At 37.8% G+C, this 12,246-nt stretch overlaps 1 protein-coding gene across 1 annotated transcript in view; it reads right to left on the bottom strand.

Moving 5' to 3' along the window:
• Window positions 1-232: 232 nt before the first annotated feature.
• LOC100459132 (cytochrome b-245 heavy chain) overlaps window positions 233-12,246 on the bottom strand; it is a 37,386-nt gene continuing 25,372 nt past the window's right edge. Inside the window, exons 11-14 of the mRNA XM_054544444.2 lie at window positions 10,944-11,090; window positions 7,783-7,907; window positions 6,530-6,682; window positions 233-1,194 (exon numbers count right to left, since the gene is read on the bottom strand). Coding sequence (XP_054400419.1) covers window positions 6,556-6,682; window positions 7,783-7,907; window positions 10,944-11,090 — 399 coding nt within the window. The 3' untranslated portion in view covers window positions 233-1,194; window positions 6,530-6,555. The remainder of the gene's footprint in view (window positions 1,195-6,529; window positions 6,683-7,782; window positions 7,908-10,943; window positions 11,091-12,246) is intronic.

The raw sequence follows: 12,246 nt of genomic DNA, 5'->3' as shown, positions 1-12,246 counted from the left end.
CTGCTTTTCTCTTACACTAACTGGCCCCAAGCTGCTATGCTTTTAAGTGTTTCAGTCTGCTTTGCAGTGTTTCTTTCTTTGCCCTTCCTTAGGTTCTCTGATGTCACTTGTTATCATTGTGTATGCACCTATCTCTAGAAGTCCTTCTCTCTTAACTTGCTACTTCTCATCAACTATGACTTTGGGACCAACATGACTAAGCTGGTTATGGCAAGTACACAACAACTCTGAGTGAATTTCTGACTGACTTCGCCACTGTTTAATGTACTGTTTGTAGATTTGAGCTCCTTTTTGGTTGCCCAGACATTGTCTTCACCCACTTATCCACAGTTCATACTTATATTTCAGATAGTGAGATAGCCAGGTAGCTTATTTCTACATGAATGGAATGACGTGCTAGTTATTGAAGCAGAATTGAAATAAACTACCTGTACTTTCTAGATGGCAACACCTTTTATCTGAGCCCAGGGACTTTCACACTTCCAAAACACGTATGACTCCACATAATTCGTGACAATTCAGAGGATATAGTATTTTACTCATAGCAAAGCTAATATATTATTCATGGCAATCCCCAAAAAAGGGCTATGTGGTATTAGCACAGATACAATCACCTACAGCTGTCACCCTGAACCCCCCTCTCTCTTTCAACAATTTTTGATGCCATTTGCATCAGCGGTTTTGTTATATAACAAACTACTCTGAAGTTAGTGGCTTAAAACAACAATCATTTAACATTTCTCATGCATCTACAGGACATCTGGGTGGTTCTGAGGATGTGAACTGAACTTACACATGTATCTGCAGTCATCTGTGGATGGCCTGGGCAGTTTTGTTAGTCTTGGGCTCTCTCTCACATATCTGGGGTCTTAGGGCTGGGACTAGTAGGCTGACTCTGCTCTGCCCCATAGGTTGCACCCTTGAGCATGCTAGCCTGAGCATTCTTATGGAAAAGGTAGAGAAGCAAAAGAGAGAAGAGAAGCACACCAGGTTTCCTGAGACCTAGACTCTGGAACTCACACGTCACTTTTGCCACATTCTATTGGTCAGTTCATGTTACGAGAATAGCCCAGATTCAAGGGATGAGCAAAAGGACTCCTCATGATGGAAGGAATTACAAAGTCACACTGCAGAGGATGTGGATCCAGGGAGAAGTTGGAAATCTGAGCCAATTTGCAATCAATTCAAGCATTACTGTTTAAAAAAAAAAAAACACTATTCATTATAATATTCCTTATCTTGTTTTTTCTATTAATATGGTTACCATTCATTTGTTTTACATTTTCCCCCAATTCCCATCCCCTCACCATTTGATAAACAATATCTTAAACAGGAAACGAATTTCTCAAAATGCATTTTTATATTTACCAAAAGGAAAGGAAAGTTTTGTGATTATTTTCTATAAAGGAAGGGCAAAAACTCATGTTCTTAAAGGCTGTTTTGCATCTGACTTTCTTTGTGAGTTGTGCATGGTCAAGCTTGCTGTTGCCTTCGATCTCAGTAAAGCCATAGGCATGTTTGTCCCAGCAGAATAAGCACTGGGTAAGGAATGCAGCAGGAAGTTGATAACGCAGATGTGAGTGTGATATTTTAGCCGCGAGTTATGCAGAGCCCCCACCTGGAAAACAGGATAATTAGATAGCTGTGCTGATCTCCAATAGCTTTGTCTGGAATAATTCCCATGTTAATAGTGTGCTCTGATGGTTTTCAGCCAATGCAAGCACATTTGCTATTCCCAAGAGATGTTTAGGTAGCATAATCTTTTTTTCTTATCAATCAACATAAAGATTTCTAAGAATTGCCCTGGAATCTCTTGGAAATAACAAAGGCGTTTTCATTCCTTATGCCCTGACTTGCCATCATCTGATCATAAAAAGTGATGTTTGGTGTTTTCTATGAGCATAAGTAGGTTAGTGATTTTATTATTACTGAAAAGAGGAAGTGATATTTAGCAATCAAGGGATCTAACATAATGCTAAACTTGGTGATTTCTTTATAATCGAATGTAATTTTAAGATTTATGAAGATCTTTTGGACTTAATTTCTTATATAAACCAAGTTTGCTGTCTTTGGAGCAGTCCTCTGTGAAGTATGAAGAAAATACTTTGGGCTATTTTCAAAAGTCAGATAGGCACAGTCTTCATGTCATTAGTTCTTCAGAGTAAAATCTAGAAAATAAGCTAACAGTGGCCTCTGCTCATGTACAACCTTTCCTAGTATTTTTTAAATCCAAGAAGAAGTGTATTTCAGGATTTAGTTTCTTCTTATAATTTATAGCATCCCACTTCCTTAAAAATTATGAATCTATTAGCAATAAGTATTAACTGGAATATCCAATTACTTAGACTACCTCATTCCCCAACCACTACAACAAGATAATAAACGCTACAAGTTTAAATGAATCTCAGGCCACTTGGTTGATCATTTTTCCAGATTTTAAAAATCTCTAGTGGTCAGATTTCCTAGCTTCTGTTAACACTTTGTTTTTTGCCCAACTGCATTTACGGTTGAGAAATTTAGCTCCCTCCTCATGCAATCTTATTACACACATACACACACACACAGACACACATACACACACACACACACACACACACACTATAGACAACAGCTGGCCATTCTCTGAAAGACAGAAATTGTTTATAAATAAAATAAATATAAATGAAAAAGTAGACTTAATAAATATTATTGAGTCACCCTACAGCCTTCTTTTCTCCAAGCAAAATAATTCCATTTTTTGATAGGTTCTATTTTATCATAATTTAAAAGTAAAAATGAGCATGAATCAGATTAACCAGTGTTTCTAAACTAAGATACCAAGCTACTTAAATGGTATAAACTAGAGATTTATGTTACCACTGTTACCCAGCTATTCTTGGTACATAATTTGTACCTAGCATAATTGCTTTGAAAATATCCTTAGTTTTTGGCCGGGTGCAGTGACTCACACCTGTAATCGCAGCACTTTGGGAGGCTGAGGCCGGTGGATCACCTGAGGTTGGGAGTTTGAGACCAGCCTGACCAACATGGAGAAACCCCATCTCTACTAAAAATACAAAATTAGCCAGGCGTGGTAGCGCATGCCTGTAATCCCAACTACTCAGGAGGCTGAGGCAGGAGAATCGCTTGAACCCAGGAGGCAGAGGTTGCGGTGAGCTGAGATCGTGCCATTGCACTCCAGCCTGGGCAACAAGAGCAAAACTCCGTCTCAAACAAAAAAGAGAGAGAGAGAGAGAGAGAGAAAATATCCTTAATTTTTTATACCTAGTGTAATCTGCTAGTGTAGTATAAAGGACATGGAGTTTGTCCCCAGAAAGATGTGGATTGAATGTTGACATCCCAATAGTTATGGGAACTTTTCCTTCTCATTCATCTTCGTTCAGACTGTTTTCTTATCAACAAAATTGGGATAAAACGGCTACCTTGTAGTGTTGCTGAGGGATTAAATAAAGTGTATGTAAAATGTTCGGCATAGTAGGAGGTGTTTACCAAATGTTGGCTATTTCTATTATTGCCATTTATTTTAGGTAATGTCCTTTCCCTCCATGGCAGCACCTGTTGACTCCCACAGGAACATGTCATGCCCACACCCCTATGCATTTCCTAAATAGTGGAGATCGTAACCGGTTGACTCATTTAGAACGAGGGCTATCACAGAAGCATGAACATATATGCCCACAATTGAACTTGATGACACTCAATTGTGAAGTTAGAACATGAAAGTTCAGTAGACGTGGAACAAAGATGTCACACTGGGGCTTCTTCATTTCTGAAATTCTGTCTATGACATTAAGTTGCCCTCCCTGTCCCTTATATTAGTGTTGTGAAGATCAACAGTATTCAGCACAGAACTTAGTCTTCAGCTTTCACTTTCCAATCCATAAACCATGAAGTGTTTGGCATATCATATACAGAAACACAGAGTGTCTCAACCCCACCGGGGTAGAGAAAACTGTTACTAACTGAATTTACCCTTTAATACAAAGATCAGTAACATATACACAAAGAAAGCTCATTCATTTTAATAGTTGAGCACAGTTTTAAGAATTCCCCATTGGAATTATCTCCCAGGTCCCCCGCTAGAATTATTCACATACAAAGCCTGCAAGTATTCAAAATTCACAAACACAATTGCAAAAGCAGAAGAACTAAGAAAAGCCTTCATAGTCTTAAGATTAAAAACAATGCTTCATCATTCTTACAGTACCTGTTAATAAATGCTAAATACTAAGTGCTAAAAAAAAAAAAAAAAAAAAAAAAAAAGCTGGGCTGGCAGCTGGCTGCTGGTGGATGGCAGCTGGTGGCTTGAGGGAAGAATAAAGAAGGAAGCTTTTATAATGACAAGCACTCTTATATTCATTTTTTATCTCATAACTGGAGAACACACGGCAGATCTCTCTACTTTCGTAACTTAGTTGGTTTTGAAGATAGAAAACCTTGGAGAAACATTCTTGGAGCAACAAATGAAGCTGGTTTTAATTATACACATAGGTTAGAAAGGGCCAATATTCTCAGACTCCTTATAACTGAGGTACCCTCTCCAGTTCATACTTTGGTGTAACGAATCGAAACAATAAACAGAGCCTGACTCATAGTAATAACACAATAAATATCTGTTGAATAGATGAATTGATACCTGAGGTGCAGTGTGAACAGGCTGGACCTAAGTGTCTCTAAGCAGAAACCATCCTGGTACATTTCAGAAAGGCTATATTCGCACAGCAGGCCTTATTTGTCAGACCTACCCTCAGTGCCCTGAGGATTCTGGGAGACCAAAGGAACAGTAGTATGACAAAGAACAACTGAGTTCTTATTTAGTTCATCCTAGTCCCCTGAATAATGCCCCTCAGCATCAAAATTTGTGACCAGATTTTAAAAGATTCAATACCATAGATAATCAAAACAACATGAATATGTGTATACCTCCTTCAATTATATTCTATACATATAAAACTTTAAGAAATCTGGGGCAGGGAATGACCAATATGAGACCCCCTTCCCCTCTCTCTCCCTTTTGCCTTTTTTATTTTCTCTCACTCTCCCATTCTCTTTTCTCCTTATTTCCTTTTCCTCCTAAACCAGTCTTCTGCCCTTCCCCCAGCTCTTTCTCTTTCTTCCTCATTACCAAAGTTGAAGAGTTCTAAATATTTGTGGCTCCAAGGGGTGGGGCAAATAAAACTGGTTTTAGTTCCCAGAAATGGGAGCAGTTCTAAGAAAAAAAAGAAAACCCTGCTCTTGGCCACACTAACAGTGATTTAGATACTCTCTCTTGAACATATATTCAGAACATACTATTGAGTGTGAATTTGATCTCTGTATAGAGATTTTTGTTTCTGGGTTGTTAATTTTAGGATGATGATGATGATATAATACAAATAAACCATTAGTCACACAGATGCGATCCATTTTGTGTGTGTATTTATGGAAAATAAGCGGTGGGTGTTATTTAAAACAAATGACCATATCAGATACATATTTGTCACAATTCTTAAGTTCAATATTCATAAGGGCTAGCTGGAGAAGACCACTTTGGGCAGGAAATTAGTCTGCATTTATTTTATAGCACAAGGAGCAGGACTAGATGAGCCGGAGTTGTGGCAGGAGGTTAATTCTCCACCTCCAACCCTCTTTTTTCATGCTTCAAATAAGAATGTGCAGAACCCTTCAGGCCATCCTATTGGTTAGTACCCTTAGCCTGTTCTTGACCCTAGGGAGAATCAGATTCCTTTGGTCTATAAGAGTAATAGAAGTTATTTCTTTAGATAAATTTTGTTTAAGGCTTTAAATTAATTCTATCTTGGCATTGTGTGGTTCTAAATTCATTCATTCATTTAACAAAACTTACTTGAGTATCCACTCTCTGCCAAGCACAGTGGTAAATGATGAGTATTACATTATATCCAATCAATCCAATATTCTTTTGTAGAAAGAATATCTGGCCCAGTTACCCTGCTGTATTAGTAAACTGGAGTATGCTCAGATGTCAATACTGTCACTACTAAGTGTTGAGACACTCTCAACACGTATTATGTCCTAATGATCTGGAAAATTTCCTTCAATATGATAACAATGATGGCAAAAATGACACAAAATAGAAATATATAGCTACTCCTTGGTTTCCTTCTTCTTTTGGCGAATATAAAAACTGATTTTGAGGATTCTGAGGCACCTAAGTTTTGTGGGAAGAGTATCAAACCTGGAGTAAGATGGGCTAGATCTGGTCACAGCTTCATAATCTTAGGGAAGTTACTGAACCTTTTGATCCTTTCCCTTTTGATTCTAAAATTGAGTCCAAGAATCTTTTCCCTAACTTCCACTGACATTACTGAGAGGAAAAAAATGAAATAATGTTTGTAAAAGTGCTCTCAAAACTATAGAGCTCCATATAAATGTAACATCACTATCGAACAATCTTTGACATTCCTTTAAGGGAAAACCATTACATTATAGTTTCTTTTTGTCCATTTTTAAGCAGGGGGTATTTATATTATCAATTAGCATTATTTGAGCATTTGGCAGCACAACCCACATTTATTTCCTCCTGGAAGAGACAAGTTAGAAGTTTTCCTTGTTGAAAATGAAATGTACTCCCCGAGGGCCAGACTCAGAGTTGGAGATGCTTTGTTTACTGAGGGTTTCAGCCAAGGCTTCAGGTCCACAGAGGAAAACTCCTATTCTGGTACTTTTGGGAAAGAAAAAAAAAAGACAATATCAAGCTTTGGGATGAGATGTCTACAAAGCAGGTAGGTGAATTTCCCATTAATTTGAGGCCCCAGGGCAGAGTCCCGTATGCTCCTTTGTCTTTTCCACAAATAGCAAAGGGATCATATTGCTCAGAGGGAGTGTGGTTCAGCCTGTTTGTGTGAGCATCTGGATAGTTCAAAAGGTAGTTGACTTCCCTGGCAAAAATAAAATCCAACCAAGGTTTTTGGAAACTTCTATCACAGAGAAAATGGTGGTGAATTCATGAGTCCGTGGGCTACTTTCCTTCAGGACTTTGTGCCCCCTGGCATCTTGAAATTAGGAACAAACCAACTATGCCAACCACTCGGTGTGGCTTCATTTCTCTAAATTTTAGAGTCTAAAGCCCTGTTCAAAGTGTGGTTTCTGATCAGTAGCCTTGGCGTCAGCTTTTTAAAAAATGCAGATTACCTGGCCCTACTCCAAATCTTCTAAATCGGTATCTGCATTTTAAAGAGATCCCCAGGCACTTCGTATGCTTCTTACAGTGCAAAAAGCAATAGTCTAAAGGGTACATATATGGTGGTCTCTTGAGTTTCTTAGGTGTTCTAGCAAGACAAGGGATCCCCCTCAAGGTTTTATAATGACTAAAGTTTTAGTGAGAGCAGAAAACACCTTGAGATATCTGTCAACTTAAGATTTTAGACCCAGAAGCTTTTAGAACTGAAAGTGGGGACAGTGTCTCCTTAACAATATGTATAAATTATATTGAATCTTTAAAAGAAGTAGATACACTAATGAAATTTAGGTGACTAAAGAAAAGAACCAAGCTGTGGCCCTACTTGGGACAGGCAGGTTGAGAAAGTCTGAGATGGGGACCTGGAAATATTTGTTTTTAATAAATCTCCAGGTAATTTGGTATAATTTAAAGATCCTTCTTAAAGTTGAAGATATCTGGAATCTTCTGTTGGGCATGAATTCAACCTTTATATAGTAATACACATATTTGAGTTTCTAAAATATATAAGTTTAGATATATATAGGGGCTGCCGCTTTAGGCAGATGCAAGCCTCAAAAACATCTTGGTGACTGACTCCTTACTTAGGGTGTTGACTTGCAATTGTCTTGAATTCATTATCCCAGTTGGGCCGTCCATACAAAGTCTTTTGTTTCAGGCCTGTGATCACATCTTTCTCCTCATCATGGTGCACAGCAAAGTGATTGGCCTACAGGAAAGGACATGAATTCAGAAAAAAAAAGAGACATTCTGTAAAAGCACATACAATGTATTTACATCCTTCACAAACTATTCTAACCAAGGCACCCTGCTGGATGCCAAAAGGTAAACAAAGATAAATAAACTGGATCTCTCTCAAGCAATTTACAGTCTAGAAAGGGAGACTTCGAAGTATAAATATAAATAATCCCATATGTCGAACAGGGTATGATGAGTGTCATGAAAGAGGCACAAGCGTCCTAATGAGAACAAAGAAGGAAGGTGAAGTGGAAGAATTGGGGGGGTTAGGGCCGAAGTATTTGAGTCAGGCATTGATGGATGAGTAGTGTCTCACTGTTTTTCTCTCTGCTCTATGTTTGACTTTTTCTCTTCACCCTAATATACTTCCACTCCTTTGGGAGAATTACTAAGAGATGTAACAATTTTAGACTAAAATGCAGCAATACTTTGGTAGCATAATAAGACATCAAATCAAGCCTGAAGCTCGTGCGTGTGTGTGTGTGTGAGTGTGCGTGCACGTATGTGTATATAGTCACATGCTGTTTTTCTGATACCATTCTAGGAGGCTTCAGTTTGAGCAACAGGTATTTTTCATAAAAGTGGTTAATTAAATTTATTTTTAAAAAGCAAATCAGATTTGAAATTCACTAGATGGATGATGGGCATAGAGGAGGTTAAGAAAGGTGGGCACTCCAATTTAATAATTCTATAGAGATCAGTTTTGCAAAGCAAAATAATTACTTTTTCCATACAAATAAATAACTGATTTAAAAAAAAAAAACCTGTGCCTGGCTTTTAAAATAACAGAACAGTAAAGCAATTTATATACTATAGATTTTTTTCCTGAGTTTTATTTTTATCAAAGCATTTTTGTTGTGTTTTTAAATTGCAGAAGTGGCATTTTGAAACCACTTTTTATGGAGCAACAATTCTTATGGTTATGTTTCCCTAATCTATATTTGCTACAAGATTCCTTTAAGACTTGGATAATCTGTGATAAACAATATGTCAAAACCCAAATGGGAATTCAGTCTTCACAGTGACAGGGTGCACATGGAAGATTCCCAGGGTTGTGGAGTCAATGTCTATGTGTACCCAGTTGCTACAGTTTGAATGTATCCTCTCCAAAATTCAGATGTTGCCAATGTGATAGCTTTAAGAAGTGGAGCCTTAAAAAGGTGATTAAGACATGAAGGATCATCCCTTATGAATGAGTTAAGGGCTTTGGAAAAGAGTCATCCCACAGTATTTGACGAGCCTTCCCTTTTTCTTTCCACCATGTGAAAACACAGTATTTCTCCCACCCAGAAGATGCAGCCTTTGCTAGACAACCAAACCTGTTGGTGTCTTGATCTTGGACTTGCCAGCCTTCAGAACTTTGAGAAAATAAATTTCTGTTCTTTACAAATTACCCAGTCTTGGGTATTTTGTTATAGCAGCACAAATGGACTAAGACACCAGCTGAGACACTGGACAGAAATATGCAGAGACTCTTGCCTTAGCTCCTCACTCATGGTGATAGCTTATGCTGCTTCCAGGCCAAATCATTAATGTTTGCTTATTTACAAAGATGTTACCACTCCAGGAATCATTAACTTGTTTCAGGGTTTGTCAATTTCAGCACTGTTGATATTTGGGACTGTATAATTCTTTGTTGTGAGGGGCTGTCTTGTTAATTGTAGGATATTTACATTGCCAACTGTCTCTGGTGTGTATCTTGAGGGGGAGCAGAGCAAAATTGTCCCAGTTGAGAACTACTGGCTACTTTATTATAGTGGTCTCCAAACATTTTTGAAAGAGCACTCTCATTGTACACACACATACACACACACATACATGCATATATATCACCTTCATTAGATATATAGTAATTTATTTATAAATGATAATCATGAACTACTGCAAGATGCTGAGAGGACAGGCTCTGGCACATTCTGTCTCTGTCACTTACTTGTTGGGTGCTCTTAGGAAAATGACCTAACCTGGTCTGAGTTTTTTCATCTGTAAAGTGTGGATAATAGTAGGAGCTACTTCATAGGGTTGGTGAGATGATAAAATTAGACAATCTATGTGAATAGATACATAAGAATAATACCTGGCAATATATATGCATAATAATTATAAATGTAGTGAGTATATCATAAAACATACAAAAACATATAAATTAAATGATTTTATAAATACATATATACATAGTACATATAAATATATAGGATACATATATAAATACATATTAAAATATATATATACAGAATCCTTTATATGCTTATGTACGTTATATAAACAGATGCTCCTCAGCTTACAATGGGGTTATATCCTGATAAAACCATCATTAAATTGAAAATACCGTAAGTCTAAAATGGGTTTAATACATCTAACTTAATAAACATCATAGTTAGTTTAGTCTAGACTACCTTAAATGTGCTCAGAACACTTATATTAGCCTACAATTGCACAAAATCATCTAACACGAAGCCTATCTATAATAAAAGGTTTAAGACCACATGTAATTTATTGAATACAGTACTGAAGTATGTCTTGTACTGAAGTATGGCTTCTACTGAATGCATATTGCTTTCACTTCATTGTAAAGTTGAAAAATCATAAGTTGAACCATTGTAAGTTGGGGACTGTCTGTTTTACACACACACACACACACACACACACAGAGAGAGAGAGAGAGAGAGAAAGAGAGAGAGACAGAGAGAAAGAGAAAGCTAAGTTTTCCCCAAAATAACCCTGTGCATCATCTCAATCACCTGGTTTCAGAGTGCCTGGTGGGAGAATTGCTTTAATAATGTCAAAGTGATGGCTTTTATTCCCTCACGGGCTCCTTGGCTTTGATTCTAATCTGAGCAGTCTAAATATAAGGTGGCGATACTAAATGAGAGTGAATGGACCGGATCACCAAATCCACTAACCATACTTAGAAAAAATAGTGCACAAGACACACCAATAACCAAGGGGAAGTTCGTAATCCCTGTACACCATGGGAAGGACCTGAGCCTTGGAGTCTTGTCCTTACCTGAGACTCATCCCAGCCAGTGAGGTAGATGTTGTAGCTGAGGAAGCCGGCATTGTTCCTTTCCTGCATCTGGCTCTCCAGCAGTTGCAGCAGATCTGCAAACCACTCAAAGGCATGTGTGTCCCGGCACAGCCAGTAGAAGTAGATCTGAAAATGGGGTGGATCATGAAGCAGATTATATTTGGCAGGCCCTATCAGCATTAACATGTGAAATTCCACTTTCTGTCACCTAAACTTTTTCCTGATGCTCAGAATGCCTAGAAACATAGATTTTCAGAAGGCTCTGGACATTTCACAGGGTAGTTTACAGGAATCTGCTCTGGCCTTCACTCTAGCAGGGCAGTAAATAAGTAACTTGGCCTCAGAAATACATAGCTTAAGAGAAAACTATTAGCCCACCAAGTTTCTCTCTGAGTCTGCTCTTACTCTCCCAGAATCTCTGGCTTCCTTCGAACCTCTTCTCAGAAAGCCTGATGGAATCTAGACTAGCAGGGATTGCCACAGAAATTCTTCCCTGCCTGCTACTGCCAGACATTCATGAGTTCCTAGGGGAAAAATAAGGTTCTATGCACATCTCCTCCACATGGAAAAGAGGTACAGGGAGAATGAAAAGTCAAGGTAGGCTTAATGTCCCTATTAGAGTTTATCTTTACAGTTATTAGAATGGCCTGAGGTTTATTTAGGATGCCCTTTATTACACAATAAAACCAAATTTATAGGTAACCAAAAAATCTCCTGTGAATTGATCCTGAGGAGATATTCATAAGTAGAGTTTCAGGTCTCCTCTCCTCCCTTTGCAAAAAAAGTATTGGGTGAGTGGGTGGGGAGGGGGGGTTGCGTGGCTGGAAATTGAATCAATCTCAATATCTAACACAAGACGAAAGAAAAATTATTCAATATCCTCTCAATAGAACATGAAGGGATCATTTAAAGTCATCATTATAAAGCCTGTGAAGACGTTGAAAAACACTTTCTATAATGTTTTTTAAAAGCAGGACATGAAATTATACATACTCAATATTTACAACTTTCTAAAAATATGTAAACATGGAAAATATTACAAGAGAATATACAAAAATTATAGCCATTAAGTTGGGGCTGTGAATACTTTCCCAACTTTCTTTCTTCCGAATTTCCAGCAACACTATACAAATACAATATATTCCCTTCACTAATAGGCCTACTTATCTAGAAGCACATTAGATTTAACAGATATTCTTTTGAAGAAAAGCCTGTCTCTCTGGAACCACCGGAAGCTTTTCTTCACTTCCCATGGTCTCTGCCAACCTTAGCCCTGAAAGCA

Source organism: Pongo abelii, chromosome X (genome assembly GCF_028885655.2).
Source record: "Pongo abelii isolate AG06213 chromosome X, NHGRI_mPonAbe1-v2.0_pri, whole genome shotgun sequence".
NCBI lineage: Eukaryota > Metazoa > Chordata > Mammalia > Primates > Hominidae > Pongo > Pongo abelii.
Note: the sequence above shows the minus strand (reverse complement) of the source record. Positions and strands in the feature narration are given on the sequence as shown.